Here is a 26,957-nt window from a genome sequence, read left to right as displayed (position 1 = left end):
ATTGTTGGCAGTCATAATCTTAGATAGAGTTTGAAGCTTAATAGCTGTTCCTTGCTTTAAGTGTGACTCACTTTCTTTTGTGTGGCTTTCTTTTGGGACTACTCTTACAAGAGGAACAGGGCTTCAAACAATTGCACCTGAATGGTGTTTTGTACCTAATTTTTGTCATGTAAGGCAGCATTTGAAGTCAACTTATTTAATGAAAGATGCCTGGAACAGTGTTATTTAACATCATGAATTGTTCTGAACTTCGGGTTCCTTTTCTGCCAATCTTTTTTTGGTAGTGTAGTATCAACTTGCATTTAAAATCTCACTTGCTGAGTTTCTATGGACATCAAACTTTGGGATTCAGTAAAAGTTAAGCCAGTAAATTTTCTCTTGCCCTCTTTCTGTCAAGTTGCTCTACTCTGTGCCGAAGTTAAAGACTAGATTGTCTTTTAGACCGTAGTTTGGCATCCGATGGTTTTTGTACAATTTTTATAAAAGATATTTCCTGATGTCATTTAAAATTACTAGAAAGATACAAATGAGCTATCCTTCTAAATGAACTATGTTTCTAAAAAGGAATTTTTAATAAGTAGTTGAATGTAAGTGAATGTTCCAATACAACATATCACTATCATACATATATGCACATGTATGCACATATATAGACGTATAAAATTATGTTTTTTCTGTGCAAATCTTCAGTGTGTTTTTTGTTTGTAAGTTTTTATATATGAATTGTATGCAGTGGTTCAGTAGGGTTAGAGGATTTTTATCAGTTTTAGGTTGATTATTTGACTAGAATCATTAGCTGAATGGGAAGTAGATTCTTTTCCATGGATCTTAGTGCAGTTCCGTGAACTTGAGCTTAAATTCAGTCACAAAATTTCCATTTAAAAAATGCCTAGAGGCATCATGCTAAACAAGGGTGCTTTTGGAACTGCCAAGCATGTCCATACAGCAAAGCCATGCGATGTGAATTCTTCCCTGCCTCCTTGGTGGGGATTCTCATTTGTGTGCACACAATGTAGAATGGTGTGCAAACAGATAATGTAGTTCTTCTCTTATCTAGATAAAGGTAAAACTCAAATGTTTGGTGCTTTTTTTTTTTCCTGTAAAACTTTAAATATTCCCCAGGTTTCTTGTTAGGAAAGAAACTTGATTGCCTGGGATTTTTCAATAGTCAGAAAAGGAAAGAGCAGTTGTTTGATTATGAAATGCATTGTACTTGGTCAGTTGGTCATTTTTTAATGCACTCTAAAACTCCAATTTGGCATAAGTAATATTCTTCTCCCCTCCCCCCCCCCCCCCCCCCCCCCCCACTTAGGCTTTAACCATGACAGATAACCTATTTTCCAGAAGGAGGTTTCCAGACCAAGGTTCACTGTGTTGCTCTAATTCATTCATTTCTCATGATGGAAGTGTGAATATCTTAATTGTTTTTATAGCCAAATTTCTTAGCCATTGATGACTGCCATAAGTAGGGAAATCAGAATAGATCAGACTTTTTCATTACTGTAGTTTTTAATTCCACTCAGCATGGGTTCCCCACCTTTTGCTCATTGTGTTCACCCAGACTCAAGTTGAACTTCTGTCTTGTTTCTGAAATATACCCATATGCAAGATCTGACCATTTGCAGTTGTTGAGGAATTTTGATGTGTGGAAAATGAGATTTTGGAGTAGAAAGTTAGTGTCTCTTTGCAATTATATAGCTAGTAGTCATTTCTTCTAACATCCTACAAGTATGGTGCTTCATGGTTGTTTTGTGAGTCACTGTAGATCTACTCAAAATTATTATATAATGGGATTTGATTTTGTATTATTGTTCCTTGTGACAATTTAGAAAACTGTGAGCCTGTGCTCTCAAGGAGTGCAGGTGTTTAGAATGATTATGTTCAGGTAGACTCTTGGTTTGTCATAAAATGGTGCTCCAGTGACATTTTTCCAGGCTACTTTGTAGTTCTCTTCAGCCTTACCTTTTTTTTTTTTTTCTTTTTTTAATATTGTAGCCTAAAGTTGCTATCCAGTTTTTTTAAGGCCTCCACAAACTCACTGTGCCTCAAATGGTAGTCATGAGTAAATGATTTTGTGGTTTATTCCATTATGTGCCAGTTTTTAATATTGTTGTTGTTGTTGTTACTATTATCATTATTATCAGCTAGAAACAAGTAAAGAGCATGCACTATTAAGCTGGTACTGAAGATCTTAACTAGAACCAGCAGTGGGGTTTGGCTGATTATAGCTGACGTGACCCTTGTTGCTAAAACCACTTCTTTTCTCCTACAAGATAAGGTCTCTCAAGTCAATGGTCACTCTGTCTTAATGAGCAAGAAAGCAAAGATTCCTCCCTGGTTTTTTGTGATTGCCTAGGTTTGCTCTGCCCTCCTAATACATGGCATGAAAAGGACACGTCCTGAAATTTAATGACGTGATAAGATCTTACCAGTGAACGTTTAATACAGGGATTTCAAAAATGTTTCTTGCAAATGCAGTACAATGGTTCATACAAATAGGAGCATAACAATTTGTTCAAGAAATTAATCCACTCAGTATGATAAAACTAATAATTTCTACTAAGATGTATCTATTGTCTGGCTTCAAAGGATACTTTGTGATTAGCCATGTGGTATATATTGTTTTTTGTGTTTTACTTTCATGCTTTCTTCATATTTTTAGCATGCAGGAGACCATTAATGTAACATTAGCTCACTCTCTATGCTGGATATACATCTTAATTTTGGAATATGGGGAGAAAATAGAGATATTCTTCCAAAAATTATGTCAAAATTAGTTAGAAATTTGTTGATTTTTGGCAATGCAAAGTTCTGAGAATTGACTTAAAAATGCAAGAAAAAAATCCGAAGAAATAACAGATGAATAACAGTTAAGATAGCATAGGGATACAGGATTAATTCCTCACATATCTGCAAGTCTTGGAAGTCTAGTACTTAATCTTTTTCTTCTAGTTTCAGTTAACTAATTTTCAAGTGCTAGCTATGTGTTTTTAAGACACTATTGTGATTGAACTTACTTCCAAGAAGTTAGTCCTCGTTTCTGGAATCAAGTACCTAAAGTAATTTCTTAGAAGTTTAAAGTTGGAATGTAAAGGCCAAATATTTACATGTGTTCTTCTTTTCTTTTTTTTTTTTTTAATATAGGGACAAAAAACTTAGTTAGATTAGACAGTTACTCCACCTGAGGAAATGATTATTCTAAAACCTATAGCAAAATTTGTAACTAAAATTTGTTGTTCCCAAGAGTAGCACTGGGACTTCACACTGAGATACAGGACACTATAAAAGAATTGGAAATACTTTGTAATCATTTCTTAGCCATTTTCCCTGAGCTCAGGAGTTGCACATCATCCTGGTTGAAAAGTCCTGTCTCTCTAAACCAACTGAAAAATACACTAAGTTATATTTAAACCCAGTTTCACTTAAAATGAAAGTTTGTTAAAGCTTCTGCAGGGTATGTTGGAATTGAAACTTGTTCAAGATTTGTGATTGTGTATTTAAGGTTGATTTCTACCAGGAACAGATGGCACTAGAAGCAGACAGATGACAAGACATACAGCACAAAACACCTATTAAATGATATTTTGTAAGCGTGACCATAAAATAATGAGAGTATATTAAAGTGTTATTGCAGAATTTGGTTTTGAAGAGCAGATAGCTAAAGAGGAGTTTTTATGAAGGTGAAAGTTGCATTCGGGCTATTTTAAAAATGCTTTAATTCAAAGATTCCAGATCAATAGATGTTGAAACTATTTAAAGGGCAAATGAAGTCATATTCTAATGTACTCTTGGGGGAATCATAGTCTGGTTATGGCAATCTTACTGGATATGCATGAAATAAGAGATTTGCCTTTTAGGCATCTAGCTCCTTAAAACTCGCTGTAGTGGGTGTGGTTACTCTAAATCAATTGCAGAGATAGAACCCAAACCAGGAATAAATTGTTATATCTCAAAGGACACTTACTCAAAAGATACTTTAAAAAGAGGGAGGTTTGAAACCTGTGTCTTTAAATTAGCATAGATTTGTCCATTGTAGAAGTTTTGATCCGTGAAATAAACAATGAAGCAATTAAAGCTGCTGGTGTAGGTCAAAAGAAACAAAGGTGGCATTACCATTGTTCTAGGTTAGAGTTTATGAAGAAATTCACAGTGTCACTATCAATGCCATTTTATTCCAAATTTGGTTTTGACAGGATCATAAGGCTGCCTCCACTCATTTCTCATGTTGCTGCCTTATGCCAACTCCTGTGTAGATGAAATGTTTGGGAAACTTGATAAATGTAAGTACTGGGAATGACAGGATTATATATTTTTCATGTAATGCATCCCAAAGGCACATATAGATATGATACTGGGGCTTTTATGATGCAGAACTATCATTCTGAAAACTGATTCCTAAAGAACTCAGCTCTTCTATTGCTTTTTTTACTTTAATGACAGTACTGAGTAATATTTGGAATTAAACTCGAGAATTTCTAATTTGGAACATAAATTCCTTTGTTGTTTCCAGTGGAAACAAGTTTTAAAAAGTTGAAAGCTCTCTTTCAACTATGTAAAGCCTGGTTAGTACAATCAGTGTGATCTGTGTCCTTACTACCATTACACCTCATTTAGGGTTGTAATAGTCCCATTTGCCTTGCAGATTTTTGAATTTGAAAATGAAGGTGCCACAACACTTACTTTTTTGTGTTGTCAAATAGTGCTATAACGCTGCTATACTTGGAATTAAATAGTGTTAGATTAACAGTGTTAGATTTTACATTCTGTATAACAGTGGCGATTGTGTATAAAATCCATTCTCTAGTGAATTTTTTTTTTAGTGTCAATTAAACTTCGGAAATTAAGGGAAGAATAGTAGGGCCAATATTTATATTAGTATGACAATACTAGTGCTGCAAGGTGTCAGCTTCCAAAGTTCCTTGTTAGGGCTGAAAGCTTTCTTAGTGTTATTTAAACACTTTATATGTGTAGTTTGTATTTGCAGATGAAATTTGTTCATCAAATTATTACTTTTAAAACAAAAATTAATAGATCTGTTCAACAGTACTTTAGTAGTTTTAAAATACAGAATTCCCTTTATTTTCATTCAGATTTCATATATTAAAATTCATTCATTCAATGTAAGTCTTCAGATGGAGCAAATAAGAATTTTCCTTTAGTGGAAGTAAAAACTTTTTCACAGGAGGTTGCTGAATGCAGCATTTCTGCTTTTTTTAAACAGGTTCTGAAAATCAGGTTTTTAAATACTAAACAAAAAACTTTTGCACAGAGATGTTAAATTTAAAAAAAATAGTTTGGAAACATCAATAAAATGCCAGCTGTGAAACTAGAGGGGAGAGAAAGGCCATGGCTTCTGTCAAAAGCACCCTCAGCATGTGGAATATTTGTGGTTGGTAGATACCCTGGGGTTTGGGATTGTTGAAATTCCAATCTCTGGAGCTGACCCAGAAAGTGACAAGCCTGGAGGATCCCAGCAGTGCTGCCCTGGTGCTACAGAGAGCAGGGACACCTCCAACCTCCTGCCTAGGTATGCTCACCGTTTGTGCTCCCTGCTGCAGAACTGGGAGTTGGGCTTTGAGTGTTTTCAGTTTGTCAGCTTAAGAGCAGCAAAACTGAAATATTTGCATGGCTGGAAACTCACAGCTTGGAAACAGGAGTGGTGGAATGGAAATGTTGCTTGTGTTTAAGCTGCTTTTACATTTGTATCTTGGTGGTTTCAGGATGCGTTTTCTTTAACAGAGGTTGGCTTTTTTTGAGAAGTATGTCTGAAATTCATCAGAAGTTTGGACCATGGATGCTTCAGGAAAATGTATCTGTGACTTGGTGATTAGTTCTAGATAAACGCCTCCCTTCTGTCCACTGTTTAATTGGAAGATTTCTGATTCATTCTGTCACATTGGTTACTGGTATGGTTTCTGTCACTGAGGTGTTTAAAAAAACCCCAAAATGAAGCAAAGTCACCAACAACACAAGTGTGATGAACATTTTTATAATAATAAGTTTTGCCCTTTGAGTGGGGAATGCAGTTTTTTTTCTCATGTTCTGTGTAAATGCTATCTCTGCAGAAGAATGTTCTCATGGCCCATCTTATTTTCTCTAATTCTGTGATGATATTGCAGACAGTATACTATAATACTCATTCTTTTGTGTTCCCTAATCTCTAGTTTATAGGCTCCTTAGCATTATCAAAAAGGCTTCAATGCTAGCTACCTATAGGAGCTCTGTTCTCCATCCTGGAGGAATGAAAACAGATTTTCATTGCTGGTTGGTCTTTACTGTCTTTCAGCTGGGGAAGGGAGTTTATTATTTGTATTGCTTTTCTTTTTCCTTTGTGGGTCTAGTATTTTTCCTTTCCTTTCTGCTTGTTTTTTGTTTTATTTAGGTTTTGTTTGGTTTTGTTGGTTTTTGGTTTTTTTTTGTTTTGGGAGGTGGTGTTTGGTTTTCCTCCCTTTTTTTAAGTTTTTCTTTTTTTAAAGATAGGAAGTCCTTAGTGCCAGGGGCCTGTCTTTTTTTATCCTAGATGTGTAAGCTGCATTTGAGACATCCTGGCAAGAAATTGGTGAGGTAATATGTGGGGTTAGTGATAAGTGTAGCATTGATTCCTTAGGGTGCATCAGTGTCAGATTTGCACTGCTCAATTTGGAATTTTTTGTAATTCCAAATGTGTAATTCAGAAATTTTGTTAAGAGGCATTGCTAGTATGGTGAACTGTGTAGCTTTGACGTTTTCTGAGCAGGAACTAGGCAGGGAGTAGGTGACTTTTTTTAGAGGGGGTGGTTTGAATGAACTGGATTCTGAAGTTGTTTTTTATGTTTCAGAAAAACTTCTTGGATTGCAGCTCCAGTTTTGCTATAAGATCTTTCCTGCCATGAACTCTAATTTTATTCTTACATGATGCTAGCTCTCAAGTCAGGATTCACTAAATAAGGTTATTCTAGTGAGGGAGAAGAATGCTTTTCACAATAAAATGTCAAAAAAAAAAAGTGTGCTAATTTTATGATAGTCGTGACACAACAGTTGAATTAATAGAAATGTCTTGCCACTTAAAATTTCTTGCTGCATATAATAATCTTGATCCCTCACCCCCAGTGTATTTGAAACTCTACTTAAATGAGCTAGATATCCAAGTAGAGCTTAGGCCAGAACCAGGGTGCTGACTGATTATCTGTCTCTTTTCTGACTTCTCACCAGCCTTCCCTCAGAGAGCAAACTGGTTGGTTCTTGTTCATTTTTATGGCTCTCTGTGATGTAGTCTTTTTCTGATTGTGCAGTAAACTGATGCAGGGAAGTTGTCACTGATCCTGAGTTATGAAATACTTTGTGTTAATCTTTCAATAGAGGGTCTTCATTGGTATACATTGTGCATGGATAAATAAGATCTTTTAGTGGTGCCTTCAGAAGGACCTTAGATCAGCTTGAACTAATGAAAAGTACAGAGTGGGATTTTACAAAATAATTTTCACTTGTATCTTCTCTTTGCTTATTTACACTAAACGGGACAGTTGAAATTGGATTCCACTGTTTCTGACCTTACACGCTCTAGGTTCTTTTCTATTTTTGATTAAAATAATAACTTCTGAAATTGCTTTAAACTTCACAAAGAAAATCTTTGTCGCTAATTGTTGTGTATGACAGTAACACACTGTTTTTAACTGTGTAGGACAGACTCCAGTTCTTGTCTCTGGAGACAAGTGAATGGTGATTTATAACTGGTAGGTTAATCTGAAGATGTGATGAGCATCCTGTGTGCGTCAGGAAAACTGCAGTTGACTATGTAGATGATTAAAGCTCCTTAGGGAAAAACATGCTTGTCTTAATAAATGTGACTGATGCCTTTAGAGTAATTATGGTTTATTTAAATATATAATGTACAGTATTTGGAAGATTAACTTTTATGCAGTGTTTTTTCATAATATACAAAATGCTAAAGCATACTTTTTTTTCTTTTAAATAAAACCTTTTTTCCCCCCTCTTACCACAGGATAATGAAAAAAGGACCCCTTTACATGCTGCTGCCTATCTGGGAGATGCAGAAATTATTGAACTACTTATTTTATCTGGTATGTTCTGTTCCTGTTAATGGAAAACAACTCTATGCACATCCAAAGAAGTATTTTATGTACATCTTAGTCTGTGTAACTTCTATTGAGATATGTAATGTACTAGAAATTAAAGATACTTGTACTGAAATTTTAGTTTCCAGACTTATTAGTGTTACAGTACTGTGTAATTCTGTAGTTCTGCTCAAAAGTATTTTTTTATAGAAAGCTTTCTTAGTTTTAGCTATTTCTCTTTGTAGCATGATCAGCTTTTTGTAGTTCAATACTAGTTTTTAAAAAGTAATAGTGTATATGATACAGGTAGGTGTTAACAGCATTGCTTTCATTCTGAAATGCCCTTCAGGAAAAAAATTGCAGTTGAACATAATGATGCCATCCAGAGTTGGTTGTACTATTTTAAGTATCTTTGCCTGTTGGCTTAAATGAACAGAATATAATTAGAACCAGCTGAAAATGCTACAATCCCATATTTTGTTTTCCTAGTTATTTGTACAAAGAAAAATTCCAAGTTCTGTAAAACAGTGTACTCTGGGTTGGTTTTTGGTTTTTGTTTTTTTTTAAGGGTAGAAAGCCAAGGAACTAAACCAAAGCCTGAAGAACATCATGACTGAAGGAGTGAATTGACTGTCTTTGATCTTAGAGAGAGACCTACCCATCAAGTAGCTTGAGGCTGAATTCATAATATGGGGCTTCAAGCTTACATAGATGAAAACTCATAGCAGTCCCACAGAACTTCTTTAATCTTCAGTCTGCTTAATTGCACACTTTACCTATGCAAAGCTGGCTACTTTCACCACCACCCCCCATCAACCCTTTCTAACAAATTCTGCTTTAAGGAAATGCCACTTCTAGGATTATGGGAGTCACTTCCAGACCTCCAACTGAATATGCTAGGCATAATTTAATTTGTTACAATTTTAGTATGATGTACTATTTTCATTATATGTATTACTTGTACTCTCTCTATAGAAGTATATATACGTATCATAAATATACGTGTGATACTAATTAATATATCTATTGTATGGACATACTCTGTAGTCACATTTTGTCCAGAAAAGTTCACTTTTGAAAAGGTACAAGGTTTGAAAATCGAAAAAGGGGCTATTTTTCCTTATCAAGAAGAAAGGCAAGTTCTGGTGGCTCTTGAAAATAAGTAGTGACCCCTTTCATCAACTAACAATGTTACGAACTGCAAAGTTGTAGTCATCTGCTTCTGAGAGGGAATCTTCTGTCTGGTTTAGATTAACACAGTCGATTTACTCAAACCTTGATAGAACAAAATACCCCTTTCCTGGGTGAAGGGCTTATGGAAGGAGGGGAATTTTAGTTCAGATGGGAATGAAATAATATCTTGACTTGGGGGGAAGCGGTACGAGAAGAAATAGTTATGCTGTTTGGGCACAGGGCCTGGGGTTAAGCATAAGGAAAAATGGAGAACAAAGAAGGGAGGTAAGAACTAGGACTGTACAAATAGTTCCAAAGCTGAGCAGCTGCATGGAGGAGAGGTTGTGGCTGCTGCAGTGCCTGCAGATGGTTCAGGTGAGGCATTGCTATGTCCCAGATAACATTTATTTAATGAAAATCAATGTTTGCTCACAACAAAACAGTGCATTAGATAGTTACAAATGAAAAACTTTGAAAGCTGTGGCAATGTCAGTCCAACCTTGCTGTGCTCACATGCTGTGCTGTGGACTGCAGTACCATGTTGTGCCTTGCTAGAGAGGCACAGCCTCCTCAAATTTCCAGAGAGAGGCTGCCCTGGGAATGAACTGGGGTGGTGCAGTGAGGGGTGCACATTTGTGAGTGAGTGAAGAGGGGCATCAATTTCAGGGTGAAAATTATGTCTGAGTGTTCAGGCTGTTCAGTTTTCAAGCTGTGCTGTACTTGGGCACAAATCTGTACATTACCCACCTGCAAGCAATAGTTTTAGTCAAGCCTCTTAAATCTTTAAAAAGTATTTGCCAATTTAGTCTTCTCCATTTATGAATGCTGGATTTGAAATCTTTGTGGTTGGTGAAGTATGAGCACTCAGCTGTATCAGAAGTGCTGAGCCAGCTGGTTCTCAGAGAAATCAGGTCTAGATGTCTCAAAATGTGCAAGCTATGATTTGTCTTTTAGCCCTCTTAATTGAAAGGTGGGGGACAGAGGTTAAGTGTATTTATCCTCTCCATTTCATAAAGATAAGAAAAATTCATCTGTTGTCTTTCAGCTGGAAATCAAATCTCTCCTTTGAGACAGATGTATAATGTTACATTTTGTCATAATAGATGAGCATTAGGGAGAAAATAAAGAACATCTGTTACCACAGCAAGGCTTGAAAACTGTTTGTTGTGTTGCAAGACCTCTTTTTTAAAATTAGGGAAAGTTGTTTGTTGAATAAATAGCATTTCTGTGCAACCATTTCCTCTGTGCAGAAAATTTCTATGTAAAAATTTGGTATGTGACTTTAACTGACCTGTTGTAACATACCTGCACAAGGGATTGAATTAAGTGTAGACTACTTTCAACCTAACATTTCTCACCTTGTGAAAGCTTGTATTTGCAACTTGTAATTTCCTCTAACACAGCTTTGCTGGAATGTTACTAGGGACCACTTTACAGTTTTCCTGCTGTGCAAACTATTCTTCAAATAGAAAAACAAATGTTTGCTTTGATGTTTTTATTCTTTCTTCAAACTGGACCTCAAAATTACTCAAGTCAGTATTAATCTTTCCACTATTCTGTGGCTCTTACTTGATTCTTTCTTATTCTCTGTTCTTAAAAGTATTATTATAAACTACTTACACATAGGGTCTTTTAAAATTTAGCTGGAATGTCTTTTTCATCCTGCTCTAGGGGATCCACATTGCAAAATGTGATCCAAATATGCATCGTGGATCACATATTGCAGTCACAATGTCCTTATATTACTTTGCTACAGACCTAAGTAACCCAAATTGCACAACCTGAAGATATAACTGATTCAGCCTTTTTGCAGACTTTTTGGAGTAAGTTTTCAGTCTCAAGAGTATTCTTACTTAGTTGTTGAATTCTTGAGATATTTTTTGACAAAATCTTAAGGCTGCTCTTTGACCTTTCCTCTTGTCTTTCACTTGGACAAGGAATCTGAAGGTGATGGTTTGGATACAGGCTCCAAACATCAAAGAAAATTGCTTTACTGACTCCATTTTGGGCCTGGACATTAAACTGCCTTTTGGTTTTTATTTTGAGACAGTGAATGCTAATAAACTTGTCCCCTGAGGATGTGAATGTCTTGCCAACAGTTTTTTTCATACCACTGTAGTTTGTGGAAGTCTAAATGTTCAAGTAATCTTTCACTTCTGGATTGTAGTTTGATAAGCAATTAGCGTTCCTAGAGTTTCTGTGTAGGGGGGTGACCAAGAGGAGGTATGAAGATTATTTATAGCATTGAGAAAGGATAGAACAGAAATTTATATTTTAGTCACTTGAGAATCATAATCTTAGAAGCATTTCCCATTTTGTATTACTCTGGGAAGAGTAGTAACACTCATCACAGTTGTATTTTTATGACCTTTGTACACCTCTGCATCCTGGTGCACAAATACATCTGTCTACTTTGCATAATTGCACTGACTTTTAAGAGTGTAAATGATGGCAAACTACTGAAAAGTAGAAAAGTATAATAGTTAAGTCTTAATTAATTGAATGTCCAGCTTTTTGTTCTTTCCAAGAAGTCCTGATTAAAAAAATCAAACCCTTCTTTAAGTCTGGCGTATAAACTGCTCTGGAGAGGCTTCTTGCTTTATAAAAAAATCATTCTTTCCAGCTGTCCTATGATTTTTAACACCATCAGTCTACTGTGCCAGGAAGTGTCATGTGAAAAACAGAACAGATTAGTGTGATCACCAAATGTATTATTCTGATTACTAACTTTTTCCATTTATTTTCCTAACAGTACTGTGGAGATGATTATTGCTTTCACTGAAATCAGTGTAATTCACAAAAATCAACATCTGAATTGTCTGTTGTTTTCTTTTGGATAGATTTAGTTACTATATTACATTGATGCGTAAATACTAACACACTGCTGTTTGCTTAACTCAACATTTTCTCTGCATGAAGCTCAGTGTTACATGAGTGTGGTCAAACTCAATCTCATTAAGGTTTGGCAGCCCACAAGTTTTTGTTTCCTCTGTGTCAGCTGGAAAATTTAAGAGCTGTAGTGATGCTGGAAAACTGCCACAGTAGTAATAATAGATTTTAGAAGATAGTGAAGACCCTTCAGTGTCACACCACTCTACCTGTGTTTCTTTCATCTAATTATGACTCTCTGTGAGTATTAGAAATCCATGCCATGACAGTCACACAGCTCAGCTGTTGAAAGGCTCTTTCTGCCTCAGTCCCAGGCCAATGAAGCTCCCTTTGTTTGGATTGCAGATGTACCCACACTCTGAGGGCGTTTCACAGGGGCCCCTTTGACACTGACTGTATCTTTCAGCTGCTTCCTCTTCTTTTGACAGCGATGTTGGCTGATGGTTTTCTTTTCCAAGCTGGCCTAACTTCCCCCTGGCAGCAGTGAAAGTCAGTTGCTGTGAAGAAAGTAGCTCTGATGTTCTTTGAGAGAAAAAGTTAAGCTGACTCAGGAAAAGATAGAACTGTTCAGTAGCTTGAGTCAGAGAACCTCATGTTGCTCACTGACTTTCAAAGGGGTGGTGGCTGAGATGCAACAGAAACTGAAATTCTGAAAGGAAATTGGCTTATATTGATGAAAGGAAATTGGCTTATATTGACAAATCAGTGAAGTTCTGGAAGGATGGCTTCGACTTGATTGAGGTTTTCCTCCCTTTTCTGGCCAGTGTGTCTCCATGTGTATTTGTTTTGCGGGATTATTTTGGGGTTTGGGAATGGTTTTGTTTGTTTGTTTCATAAGAAACAAAAACTGTTCTTGAAGTCTCATTCTGTCTGGACAAAAGATTCCAGACCTGTTCCTCTTGGATTTTTTTCACTATTCTATACATCTTCTGCTATGCATTTAGCTTTTAAATAGCAAAAAGCTTTCTCTCCATAAGGCCTTACTCATTATTTTTGCAGCAATGATTTTCCAAGTATCCAAGTTTTCAACAGGAAATTACACTCTATTTCTATTATTGATTATTCCAATTCATATCTCAAATCTTCTTTAAAAACTTCTGTATCTCCTCCTGACTGTTCATATATTTTTCTATCTAAGGAAAAGTTTTCATCTCTATCTGTTTATTCCTCAGTATATTCTGAGAATTTCTGTTTTCCAGTTTAAATGCTTCTGAGGTCATTGTTGCTAGATAAAAAAGTTCAAAAGGAAGGATCATTCAAAAGGAAGAACTTCTGAACCTCTTACTAGCTGTTAGGTAAATAATTAAGTACAATCTAATTACAGTAGGACTAGCGGTTGCTCTCAGTGATTTATACCTGAGATCTTCCTAATTTCTCCAAAGATGATATCTAAAATTATTTCAGTATACTAGTTTTTAAGACAAGGTTTGTTACTTACTTAAATGCACTCTATAAAGATCTTACTTACATCTTTTACTCCTAAATAGACATTTCAGAGCTTCAAATGGGGAACATTGGGTGTCTGTACTGCATAATTGAATGAAAACACTTTTGCTTTCTTTGCTTATGTTACGATATTGCTCAGTCACTAGCACATCTTGTACAATAACAAAGGAAAATACCATCCTTGAGAGTCTAAAAATACAGACTGAAGACAGAACAGTGGAAGGCAATTGAGTACTTAAGCCAGTATGTGAACAAAGATGAAAATGTCTTGTCAGTTCTGTTGTATTTCTTCATCTATTTCCAACGAGTGACACATAAGTAATTCAGCCACTGCATTCATTAGTCTTCTGAGGACATTTCCAAATAGGAAGAGTTCTGGTGCAGAGGAGCTGTGGAGGAGTGTCACAGCAAGAGCTTTTGTGAAAGGAACACAGAGGTGGTGTGAGACAGGGCAGTGTGAGAGTTGTGTGGCAGTTTATGAGTGAAGGAAGAGATGTGTGGTTGTTCCTTGCAGCATTTCCAGCCCAGTCATTCCTTGTCTGTCTTTCTAAGAGATGGTTGAGATGCTAGCTCTTACTGGAATGTAAGGATGTGGACACCAAGAAGTATGCAGAAACATATGTCCAGGAATTGGTGGCTAATAGCACATTTAAATATGCACGTGCCACATGTGGACTGGTAGAATTAAACCCTCCGGGATCATTCTGTAAGTTAGTGCATGTATTCAATTAGAAAATATGTCTCTTGAAACATAAATTTGCTAGAAGTAAGCATCACAGAGCTGTTCAGTAGCTTCTGTAATTTATTTATTAAATAAAACATGACTTTCTAATTGTCAGTCTTGTGAGTACAACTTGGCAAGATGAGATGTAAGATTCAGGGACAAGGGAAGAAAATTATGTAATACTTCTCTCTCATTCCTTCCCCTTACTCCACCTTTTGCAGAGCAAAAGTTCTGCTTTTGTATTTGCCTAGATATGTAAACCTAGTAATTTTCCTGCACTAGGAAAATTAGTCATGAGAGGGGTGATCTTGTTTAATGTTTTGGCTTAGTGCACCAAGATGGAAGAATAATTTGCTTTGTTTGGAAGGTGCTGTTTTAGGGGAGGGTCATTTACATGATTGGCTCTTAAGTTCGAGTTGAGTATTTGTGTTCCAGCATTGTGATTGCTCTAACAAGCGCCCTAATCCTTTTCCTGCAAACTCTGTGGCCTTAAAAGAATTTAAATATAAGAAATTTTACAGTGAACAAATGAGTTTTTAATAAACATGTTAAGACCGGGCCTTTGAAGTCTGGAAGATCCAAGGGACAGAGGCAGGGAGAGGGGAGAACAGCGATTTGTTAGGGTTGTTTTTTGTTTTTTTTTTTGTTTTTGCGCACAGGGAATTAAGATACACTGTAGTGTGCTTTGAAAGAGCAAACTGCTCATAGCTGGCATTTGAAATGTGAGAAATGCCCTGGTTAACATGTCAGCAGGTTGAGCTTCACAGGGATAGCATTGCATTGGCAGTGCTGTGCAGGCTGTTATACGCATACACGTGTTCAGACTCTCTTTAAGCCAGCTGTGAAGCAATATCTTAAAGCAAAAGTTATCCAGTAGAGGTGTAATATATTTTTATAACATTTATTTGCAGTGGTCTGGAGTAGAGCTTTACCTCAGATGATCAAGGTTGTAAATGCCCTCACTGTTGAATTGTAGGACTGTGAGGGGTTTGAAGGAGCCCATGAAGGGTCAGGGCAGAACAGTGATGTTTTCCCCAAATCATCAGCAGTAAAGAACAATGTAGAGGATGATTATGTCCTGAGATACAAGGCTGTTTGGAGAAGCTTCTTTATGAAATTTAAATTATTCTCTGAAGCCTGGCTTCTTGGAGAAATTTAAGGGCAAAGTATCTCTCCATTAATTTTAAAATGTTATTTTGTTTAATCTGTCTAAAGCTATAGATCTCCCAATCTCCGCATTAATAATGCATATGTGTTTTTGGAAGTACATTTATCCTGATTATTGGTTAAAATTTTTTTTTCAATGTAACAATTTTGCAATTTCTTCAAGAGTTTTTGTTATGGAAGCAAAAACAAGCTTGCTGATTCTTTCTTAAGTCCATCAGAGATTCAGATTTGTTATCAAAAGTCAAGTTCAGCTTTTCCTGTATCAGAGAATCTACAATTTTCTGTGTATTTGAAAAGTTAACTTATTTTAGTATCTATTTTACACTATTTTAATGTGCTAGACATAGGCCTCCTTGTTTCTTTGGGTGGAAAACCACTTATGGAATGGGGGGCAAGCATTTGCTATGTTGATTTTTGTTCTTTTAATGAGGACCGTGTTACTTTTAGATGTTACTTCAAATTTCCATAGACATTTCTCTGGCTAATGATGATTTTCTTTCTTACTTTCACATATTATTTTCTTTTAGTCTTAGCAAGTGTGATTAACTTATCATTGTGAAAACCTTTTGTAGAGGATCTTTTTTGTATTTATTTATTCTCTCTTCTGGTGTACTTTTTAGGCTGTGTGTTAGAAGTAGGAGAAATGTCAGTAAAATCTGAACACATAAACATTGCTTGGACTCTAAGCACATTTTCACTTAGAGCTAGAGCTTAGGTAACTGCTGCTTTTTTGGAGTGGAATCGTGCATTTCTTCTCTTTTGATGGGCACATTGTTGTTTCTATCTTGGGCTTCCTTACCTGTTTGGATCTGACTTGACCCCAAGTCTTGCAAATGCATTTTCCTCAGGAAAATCAGGATAGTAATTAATGACTTGCTAACTCACTCATGTTCTTTCAAATGCTTTGAAGACATTTGTGTCCTAAAGTTGGAGATAAAAATCAGACTATGAAAGTCTCTATTCCTTGGTTGTTGACGGGATGTGAAGTCACGTGGAGCTTGGATTACAATTTTTGCTCTTGTTTTTGTCTCATCTGCTAAAAACAAGATGTGGCAAACAATTACTTGGAAAATAATCAAGAATTGCAGATACTTTTGAAATATATTGATTACATTCTCACTTACCAATCACCACTGGGTCCTTAGGGTGTGTGACAAAAGCAGATACTTGTGGTATCTCCTAAACTTTTGTTAGACTCTGGAGGTTTTCTTCAAATGGGCTTGGACTTTCCCCTAGTTGTTTTTCAAAAACTTTTGCTCTTAGGAAAATAGGATGGCATCCTATTCTGAAATGTAAAGGTGGAAATCCCTGAAATTGTAGCCAGCAGTCAGACCTCAGTCTCTGTCCAGTGTGTGGAAGACCTAGGATCATACTGGAAATTTGGATCCTATGTCGGCTTCCATGTTCTGTTCTTATGACTGAAAGGTATGGATTGATTAGAAACCAGAGAACTGACTTCAGATATTTGGGTTGCTTAGTATATGCAACCATGATTTTGTACTCAACTGCTGTGTTTCTTGATCAGATAGGCTGGAAGAGGCTTCTTGGCTGGTGCAGATCTTGGCTCAAAATACCCATTCTGTCACTTGACTATCCTGACTTGACCAGCCACTTTTTTGGCATCTTGTGTCTTACTGGCCTTTCATCCTGTTCTGCTCTTTGTATAGAGAAAACTGCAGCTGGTTCTGACATACCAATATTATTTTTAGCTTGAGATGTTAATTGGCTCTGGTCATGTAGCATTAATGTTACTGTGTGATTCTTTCCAACAGTATTTCTGAACTCTTTTTTTCAAAAATGTAAGATTTTGTCTATGCTATCTCTGTAGAATCTCAGAAGTTCCGAAATAAAGATAAGTTTTTGGGTAAGTTTCCAATCAGGGTATAAATATCCTACAAGGTTCTATATGTGTGTGTAACAGTAAGAGATTAAATTATTAAATTTAATCATTAGGTTTTCTTGTTTGTTGGAGTTAACTGGAAGTTGTAGTTCACCTGCTTCCTTCAGGGGAAAGAAGTTCCCAAATCCTTCTTTCCTTTTATTAGTAAGAAAAAAGTTAAAATCCAAACCCAGGCTTGTGTCCCTTAGAGATGTTTGTGCAGCTTTAATTCCTGGGGTCGGGAACAGCTGTTCCTTGAGTATGCTCTCAGAAGTAGAGAGGTGTGGCTGTTGGTCTCTCTCATGAAGGGAGAAGCAGGAGGTCCTGGGGAGGGCTAGGTGACCTGCTGGAGTACTGAAGATTTGTTCCCAAAGTGAGTCCCAGTAGAACAATCATCCTCATTCTATATACCTGTCCCTGAGACATGGCAACCACAAGGAAAATGTAGGCGTGGGGAGTAAATGCAGCTTCTTTCTGTATTTTCATGGAGAATTTTAACTGTAATGGGAAACTGAGATTTTTGTGGCTGTGTGAAGGCAAGGAGTTCGTCTTTCCTACACAGCAGCCTTTTATGTGGCTTTGGAAGGGCAAAAGATTATAGAGGATGACCTAGTGTAAAAATATGAGTATATTTTGATATGGAAGAATCTTGTTGGTGCACTGTTAAAAGAATTTCCTCACAGGGTTGACTTCAGCTGGAGAAAATACTATTTTTTAACTTTTGCATGAAAAATGCAATGAAGTGCCTAGAATAAGTAAATTCATTTTACTAGAAAAAGTAAATAGTTTTATCTCTGTTCTTGTAAATATTTCAGTCATTCTCTGAATATCTGTTAAATTTCTGTTGTTTTTATTTTTTGTTACAGGAGCTAGAGTTAATGCCAAAGACAGCAAGTGGTTGACTCCTTTACACAGAGCTGTAGCATCTTGTAGTGAGGTATGTTGCTCATTTTGGCTACTTTGTGTTAAAATAAAACATCTCAAATTATCTTCTGGCCCTTGTTCATTTTTTTAAAAAGTGAAGCTACTCTGAATACTTGGGATTGCAGAACATTTTGCAATGGTTCTTTTTGGCCTTTTGAGGGTATGTATTTATGTATATCTATTGCTTAAGCAGTAAGAAAGGAGGAAAACTAAAACTGCGAGTTCTCAGCTTTGCTGTCTTTGACTTCCCTAGCAGAGGATTCTGCATGCAGTGTTCTCAAGTCCAGTTTACTTCTCCTAAGGTAACCAGAATGGTTCAGCATGAGGAAAGTACAGATGAATTAAGATTTTTTACAGCATGGTCTTTGCATTTCGTTGTATTTTTTATATGCTTTTGTGTTCATGCATTGAAGAAATAAATGGTTTTATTAAAGCCCTGCCAGTGTCTTTTTTTTTTAAGTGATTAATTAATAGTATTGAATATCACTTTAAAAATTTTAAGTGGAATGTAGACTGTTTCTTGAAGTGTACCAGTTATGCAGTTGTGAGAATATCATAATGCAAGAAATTACGTGGTTATTGTTTCTCTGTGGTGGTTGTCCTAATAAAAAATTTAAATGCTGTAGAAGATCAAAACAAACAGAGAAATGCTGAGCTTGTTATATGGAAGAGTTTATGCAAAACTATCTCCTTTGAGATCCTGAATCAAATTGATGCTCATTTCACTACATTTCAAATAAAGAGTTTGATTAATAAATTTTTGTTTGTGAGGATAGAATTGAATATTTTAGTTTTGACAAGCATTGAACTTCAAGTGTTTGATCCATGAGCTATCTAGACAAGCCTTGTTTCAGTTTTTTCTTTTGAATTCCCTGGATAAATTGCAGTATTTTGTCACTAGCATTAATAGCAAAGTTATGTAGAGATCATGTTATTCAAAAAAACAGTGTTTGAAAATGAATCTTCAAGGGCGCCTTATTCCCAAATGCTATTTGTTCTTGAGATATTTTTAGGCTGCTCCTTTGGGAGCTGACCAAAGCACCAAATGCTGCATTCTTCAGAGCTGAGAAACAATAAAAGCTCTCCACATTAGTAATGCTTGCAGAGGCAGAGGAGTGCTGCAAACACACTGGATTTAAAGGATAACTTCAAGCAATGCAACCATGCTCATAGTTTTTTGGTTTTTTGTTTTGTTTTTTTTTTAACAAAATATTAATCAAAGGCAAACAAGACAAGTAAACCAGTCAGACGCTTGATAGACATTTGTCAAAATTCTCTATTTATAAACACAGAGTCATGGGAGCCCATATATGGGGCTGATACGTGTAGGCACTGCTTTCTAGCTGACAGACCTGTATGGGTTTGGGGCACTGGATGAAAAGCTGTAATGAAAAACTGGATAATGATCTCAGTAAAACATCTGGACTCTTAAAGTAAAGTAAGCTGCAATTAAACAAGGACACTGAAATTTTAAAAATAGCTGGAGTTATGGATTTAGCTATCAGCTGCACAAGTTCAGGCAGCTTCATGTCAAGACAGTCACATTTTTATTTGTGTCTGCCTGCTGTATATTGCAGATTAAAAAAAAAGAAACCCCAAGTAGATTCAGTCATGAAATTCATTAATGCAAATGCACATTAAAATGAGATTCATTATTTTTATACTAATATTGTGATGCTTCCTTCTGCAAAAGGGGTAACAGCTGTTCTGAAATTTCCTTGTTCTGATATAGTATTTCTTAGTATTTTGGTTAAAAAAGACAAGAGTTAAAATATAATTAGTTTTTTAAAGTACTACATCTGCTTCAGAGAAGACCTGTTCAGTTTTCTCAATAAATTATGAGCCTGTGGTGCAGTATTTTCACTTTTGTGTTAGTTCCTGTCTTCTTTTTTATTGACAGTATGAGAAATTTCAGCATTTTAAATACTATTTATTCTATTATATATAGGTTTGATAGTGACTTAGCATTCTGCCCATAGACCACAGTGTAATTCAGAATCTCTTGTAACAATTTGTGGTAACATGTTTGAAGTTCAAAGTGGTAATCACTTATTTGTGTGCTCAGTGACTGAGTTGGCAGTCACCAAAAGCAATCAGTGAATTGCAGGAAGGTCACACAGCTGATGCAAAATGCAGTATTCATCATAGTGTTGATACTGCCAACACATTTATATTTTTATGCATTCCAATTGTGTGCACGTATTTTAATGAGATTTGTTTATCTTGCTGTAAGAATTACAGCCTTATTTGTCAAATTTTCATATCTTGTACTTCTAACAAAAGGAAATGAATAATTATTTTGAGAGATGGAATTCAGCGCAATATTTTAAAACAGTTTTCGGGAGTTTTGCAACAGTGTATGTTGAAACTTTTTTGTGACTTTGTACTGTTTTATTTGTGGTTCTCTAAATGTGCATTTAGTAATCTCGACTTTTGCATTTGTAGACTTGGACAGTTGAAAAATTCTGCTTGGCAGATTGATGGAAATTCATTTTAAGTTCATAGTACTTCATTAGTCCTTGGCTAAGGATTCCACTAATGGAAGAAATCCTTGGATGGTTTATTAAACTTTGGAAATCAGTTGTGATGACAAAGCAATTTTCCATGTGGCTTAAGGAGCTGGGTAGAAGACCTGGAAATGGTTGATTTGGTTAAATTATTCACATCCTTGAGAACATCCACAAGTTTGGATTTATGATAAAGTACAAATCCCAGTGTGTCCCACTGATTATGTTTGCAAAGGAACAAATTGTAAAGAGTTTTTTTTTGCACTGTACTGTCCTTAAATCTGAGCCTGTCATTTCTGATCTTTACTAAGTGGCTTGTTTTTTTTTTTTGTAAATGCATCCAGGATGCTGTTCAGGTGTTGTTAAAGCATTCAGCAGATGTCAATGCTCGTGATAAAAACTGGCAGACACCCCTACACATAGCAGCTGCAAACAAAGCTGTGAAGTGTGCTGAAGCTTTGGTGCCTCTTCTAAGCAATGTAAATGTGTCTGATCGAGCAGGCAGAACTGCATTGCATCATGCAGCCTTCAGTGGACACGTTGAGGTAAAAGTTAATTTTCTTGTCTTCCACTCATCATTCCGTCCCTCACGCTTTTGTTGTTTCATTTTTGAGTTTGAAACCATTTTTCCCCCTTCCCTCAAAAATCCTCAGGCCCTATTTTGTATTTGAATTTGTTTTCCGTATGGATCTCTCTGCAGAAAAGTTATGGAAAATAAATGTTACATCATTCAATTGAAAGTTTATGCTCTAAAAGTTCACTTTTCTTATGACGGAAATTTGTTGAGTTGAGTTAAATTACAGCTAAATTTAAAATGGAAAAGCCAAGATACTTTTCTGTTCAATAAATAGTGAACATAGGGAATATGTTGTCAATGAAATTTAGAGGAAATATATGCAATAAACTCTGACTCATTAGTCCCTTAGTAATAACCTGAATATTTAAAAGATTTCATGGCTTTGCAATATTTAATTGAGAAGTGTTTTTGTTGACATCAAGGTTTGTGTTCCTTACAGTCACTTCATTGTGGCAGTCAGTTTTTTCAAATTTATAGAATATTCAAAGCCCAACACATTTAAGTCCTCTGAAAACATATACATTTTTGTTTTCTTCCATGGCTTTCTCTATTGAAGCAAAGTTTTTTCCATTATGAATAGAAGATTTCTGTTCTTTTTCTTTATCTCAGATGGTCAGCTTACTGTTGTCTAGAGGGGCCAATATTAATGCATTTGACAAGAAAGACAGACGAGCTATACATTGGGCAGCATATATGGGTATGTACATATTTCAATTGATTAATACTGTAGAAATAAAGAAATCGTCTCATGTTTAGTGGTTTGACATATTTCTAGGAAAAAATATTTGCATTGTAAGAATTAAAGTCATCTGTGCCTGTTTAAAAAAGACATTAATAGTATAGCTCAAATTGTCTTGTAAATGTATATTTTGTGGTGAGGAAGATCAATTTGTTGGAAAAAGAAAAGGTAAGTAGCTTTGTTCTTTAAAAAGGAGGAACTATGTTCTTCAGTCAACAAGTCTAGTCACAGGTAAAAAATTTTGCAGAAATGCTAAATAAAAAGTAAGCAGTTAATAATAGGGGCACCTGAAACAGAGGATCATTACATCATCGTCCTTGGGGAGTGTATTTTCAAAGAATATTTCATCTCTGAAACTACAAATTCTTGCCTCACCATTCTTATTCTAGGGGCGGATAATTGTTGTTCTCATGGTCTTGATCAATGCCCTGCCAATACTGTCAGAGTAGTGTTCTTCATTGCCTTTTACCAGACTTGAAAAGAATTGAATGAGCCATTCAATTACAAAGTGATCATCACAGCAATAATGCTCTTAATTTATTATTTGAAGCTGGATGAAATTACACTTCAGGTATTGATACCAGTACTTAAACCCCCGAAAGTTAAAGAACAATCTTCATTATGGATCTAATGTTCTTTCAATATTGTGCATTAGTGTTTTTAATGTACTTATATCTGCAAAGCAATGTGTGTGACAGTCTGTCCTGCTACCTTATTGAATTTGGTTATCTTCAAAATTTTGTTGAATGAAACTTGTACTGAAATAAAATTTCAGACAACTGACAGGTGTCAATGAGAGGCCAGAGACACCTTTCTGTCTTGTGCTTGCCTACATGAGAGAATTCTTCTGTTTTGCAGATAAGCTACATTTATTGCAATTTTAATTGTGCTATTTTGTATGCTATTTTCAGGGAACTCTCTTATTGAACAGTGTCTGGGCAGGAAAAATGTAATTTAACTGATATCAATCTACCTAAATTTCATTGTAGAGAATAGAGAAGAAAAAGCTTGTGAAAGTCTTCAATCAAAGTAAAAATAATTATGACATCTCTCTCACAATTTAGAGCCATTGTACATTGCTTCAATTGTTTGGAGAAAAACCTGAAAAACTTTTCCACCGTGTAAAACTGACCATAAAATAAAAAAAAGTCATGCTTTTCGTCACTCTACTATAAATAACTTTTTAGGGTTATATCCATTGTTTTGCTTCCTTCCTGCTTTTCACCCGGCTCCATTGCTGTCCAGCTGCAAAGCTGCGGCTGGAATGGACTTGCAATCCTGTGAGCTGGTGTTGCCCTCACTGGTGCACCGGGATGTCTCTGCAGCACTTCTCACATCAAGTACCTTGCTCTTCTTTTTGAGAGTCTTCCACTGATCACTGCTTGCCTTTTCAGTGCAGGTCAGGGGTGTTTTTTTGGCTTTTTATCTTCTCTTTGAAGTGTTTTCTGCCACTTTTCTATTCTCTGTCTCTATTCCTTTCACTCCTTTCTATATCTTCTGTACTTCTGTCTCTGCAGTAGGGCTTGTTTTAATTCCTGTCCTCATTGTATTTGGGTTAAAAGATGAGTATTGTGTTTGCATTTCTCTTTCCCTTCTTTCCTACTATACTGAGGTAATTAAGAAGTGAAATATTATTGCAGCACTTCACATCGCACTGGTAAAGTCTCACAGTTTTAGTTTGTGTAGCTGGATGAAATGATGTTTTGTGTGCTGTTGGGTATGCAGCATAAAATAAATATTGCAGTGTCTGAATGTTTATAAAAATAGCTTTGTCGGTACTCCTTTGGGTAGGTACTTCCTATTCAAACTTTTGCAAATTCTCTGCTTTTAAACCAAGACCCTCACTCTTTGTGAAGCACCTAAACTGAAAGCTGGATTTGATACTTTCTACTTAAATATCTGACTGGATAAGTATAAACATAAATATTCAGTGTGCCCCTCACCACTTCTTTAACTAAGGAGAGGGTGTCACTTGATAGGTAAAATAGAGTCCCACCTGTGTCTGCATGGGTCAGTTACAGGGGTAAAGCAGTGAGTGTATTGTGGTCTGTTAAAGTCATGTATTTCTTTATTCCACAGTCTTTGTCATGACTATCCACACGCTTTCAGTGATAAGTTGTTTGGCAGTTAAATTAGCAATAGAATGACAGATATTTGGTTACCCCATTTTCATGGCTTCTTAGCAGACAGTGTCACGGGTGCCTACAAGCAGAGCAGGAGCAAGTGGGCACGGAAGGGGAAATCTCACTGCCCTTTGCAGCGGGGGTGGGTGTTGGTATTGGGGTCTCTGGTCCAAAGCTGGCAGTGAGAGCTACTGCTCACCACTTTAGGGTGGGCTCCCTGTCCTCTCTTCTCTTTTCCACCTAGAACTTCCCCCATGTTATGCCTTCCTCGTTATCCCAACTCTTACTCCTTATTCCTTACTCCTTATTCCTTACTCCTTATTCCTTACTCCTTATTCCTTACTCCTTATTCCTTACTCCTTATTCCTTACTCCTTATTCCTTACTCCTTACTCTTACTCTCCTTCCATTGTCTTAAGAGAGCAGTTGATTCTTTTAAAAGGCTGCAGTTTCTCAAAGACCATCTGAGTCAGTCTTGAAAATACAGCTTTACTAAATCCTGTATGATATGGCTTAACATTTTAAATGCTTTGTGGGTAAAGGGAGTTGGATTGGGGGGATATGTTTTTATGTAAAAATAGAATGTTTTCTTCTTTTCATGTCTGCATCAATTTTTCAAAGTTTTTTTGCCTGAGATTTAAAAGGGGTGACAGTGGAAGACTGATAGTCTCATTGTCTCTCAAGTTGTTAATGTAAATTCGTGGTAAATATTTAATAATCACAAACTTACTTGCCTCTCTGGTTCTCAAGTCTTCAAAAAAACCCCCTTCTTTTTAAGCAGAACACACGTTTGTGTTTTGAGTAAACAAATTTATTTTTACAGTGTAAATGCTATGATTGTTGGGTGGGGTTTGTAGAGATTGTTATTTTATGTTGCTTTTATAGTTCATGATAAGGTTAGAAAACAAGAACAATTCTTTCTTTTCCTCGTTAGGTCCAAAGGAGTAATGTCTTGATCATGTTATAACAATTGTAGAATTAAGTTTGTGAACCTGTATTGGTTAACAAAATACGATGCTTAATTTTATTTGTCTTTATTATTTAGGTCATATTGAAGTTGTGAAATTACTCGTGACCCATACAGCTGAAGTGACATGCAAAGACAAGAAATCATATACACCCTTACATGCTGCAGCGTCTAGTGGGATGATTAGTGTAGTCAAATATCTTCTGGATCTTGGAGTTGATGTAAGGAAAAATAAAATTAAATGGGAAAGATTTTTTTAATTGTTTGAAATGTTCTTGCTAGTGCTGTAGTGCACTGTTTATTTAGGGACAGGTTAGAATATAGGGAAAGTATGTAAAGGGGGATCTCTGGAAGCGCTACTCTTTTGTTTATAAACCTTCATTTCTGCATTAAAAGAAAACCTCCTTAAGAGCCTTTCAGATTTTGCACAATAATTTGAAAATAAATATGTATTTAGTAGGGCTTTTTGTTTATTTGATATTTCTTGCTCTTAATTTATTGGACTGAAAATCAGGAAATAGGAATTCCAATCCTAGCTTTGACACACAACAATTTTTGAAGTGCACGAAATTAAATGCTTTTGCCTCAGTTGGTAAAATATAAATGGAACTGAATTTCCTACATGATACAAATTTTAGATAATACTAAAAATTGTGAGAAACTTCAATAGTGCAGTAAGTGGGGCCATATTAATATTTAAATGCAAAATAAATTAAAAGGTTCTACAGTACCTGCCTGTAGAAAGTGTGTTAACAGTAAACTGTGCAACTGTGTATGATATCTACATTCTGAATCACAATCTTAGTCTTGAAAGGCTGGAGATTGCAACTCAAGCTCTGTATTGAGAAGTAGATCAGAATTCAGTGTCGTGTACAAGAAATTCTGTTTCTGTATGTGCACTCACACACACAAAAAGGCTCTTTGACCTCTGTTTTTAATGAAAATTTGCAATGCTGTTTTATAGAGGTCTGTGCTCTGCTTTTTGTGTACCATCTGTGCAAATTGCCACAATTGATATTTTTGGCATGTGTGGGTTCTCTTAAGTTGAATACAGGAAACTGATGTGGAGACAATTGGAGGAGGTTGGCTCGCTTGTAAAACAATCATACTCTTCCCCAGGACACAGATCTCAATCAAAATGCTATATCCAAAACTTGCTTTTAATTTCTGGTTTTGAAGAGTTCCAAAACATAATCTCATGACATGAGACTTTTATTTTGTTAGAATTAAATGCTGCATTAAGTACAGCCTTTTGCCTACTAAATAATCTTGGGGTTTTTTTCTCTTATAGATGAATGAGCCAAATGCCTATGGAAATACTCCTCTCCATGTAGCTTGTTACAATGGGCAGGATGTTGTAGTGAATGAACTCATAGACTGTGGTGCTAATGTCAATCAAGTGAATGAGAAGGGGTTTACACCTTTGCACTTTGCTGCTGCATCAACACATGGAGCCTTGTGTTTAGAGCTCTTGGTCTGCAATGGTGCAGATGTAAATATAAAGGTAGGTGTATCTAAAGCCATTTATTCACACTTGAAAATGCTGTTTCTTTTTATCAGAGGTAGTGTTTTCAAAAATACTTGTTTTGATAACATGGAGAGGTTCCCACTGATAGATGGAGTATTTGTTTGAAAACTACTCTAATAGAAGTAACCCAGTATGTCACTTCAAGAAACTTGATCTGAATCTGGAAATCTCAATGGGATGTATTATATAGCCCAAAAGGATGAAGAAAAATGACAGTATTGTCTGGTCAATCGCAATTACATTTAAATGTCAGAATTCTCT

At 35.9% G+C, this 26,957-nt stretch overlaps 1 protein-coding gene across 2 annotated transcripts in view; it reads left to right on the top strand.

The window, feature by feature from the left end:
* Nucleotides 1–26,957, top strand: part of ANKRD28 (ankyrin repeat domain 28) — a 74,604-nt gene that overhangs the window by 14,051 nt on the left and 33,596 nt on the right. For both annotated transcript variants that reach the window (XM_062508622.1, XM_062508632.1), the window contains exons 3-8: nt 7,982–8,060; nt 18,199–18,269; nt 21,108–21,308; nt 21,950–22,037; nt 25,247–25,389; nt 26,460–26,672. In XM_062508622.1, coding sequence (XP_062364606.1) covers nt 7,982–8,060; nt 18,199–18,269; nt 21,108–21,308; nt 21,950–22,037; nt 25,247–25,389; nt 26,460–26,672 — 795 coding nt within the window. The remainder of the gene's footprint in view (nt 1–7,981; nt 8,061–18,198; nt 18,270–21,107; nt 21,309–21,949; nt 22,038–25,246; nt 25,390–26,459; nt 26,673–26,957) is intronic.

The sequence above is a fragment of the Cinclus cinclus genome, chromosome 1 (genome assembly GCF_963662255.1).
Source record: "Cinclus cinclus chromosome 1, bCinCin1.1, whole genome shotgun sequence".
NCBI lineage: Eukaryota > Metazoa > Chordata > Aves > Passeriformes > Cinclidae > Cinclus > Cinclus cinclus.
The sequence above is the reverse complement of the archived record's forward strand: the minus strand, read 5'-3'. Positions and strand labels throughout refer to the sequence as shown.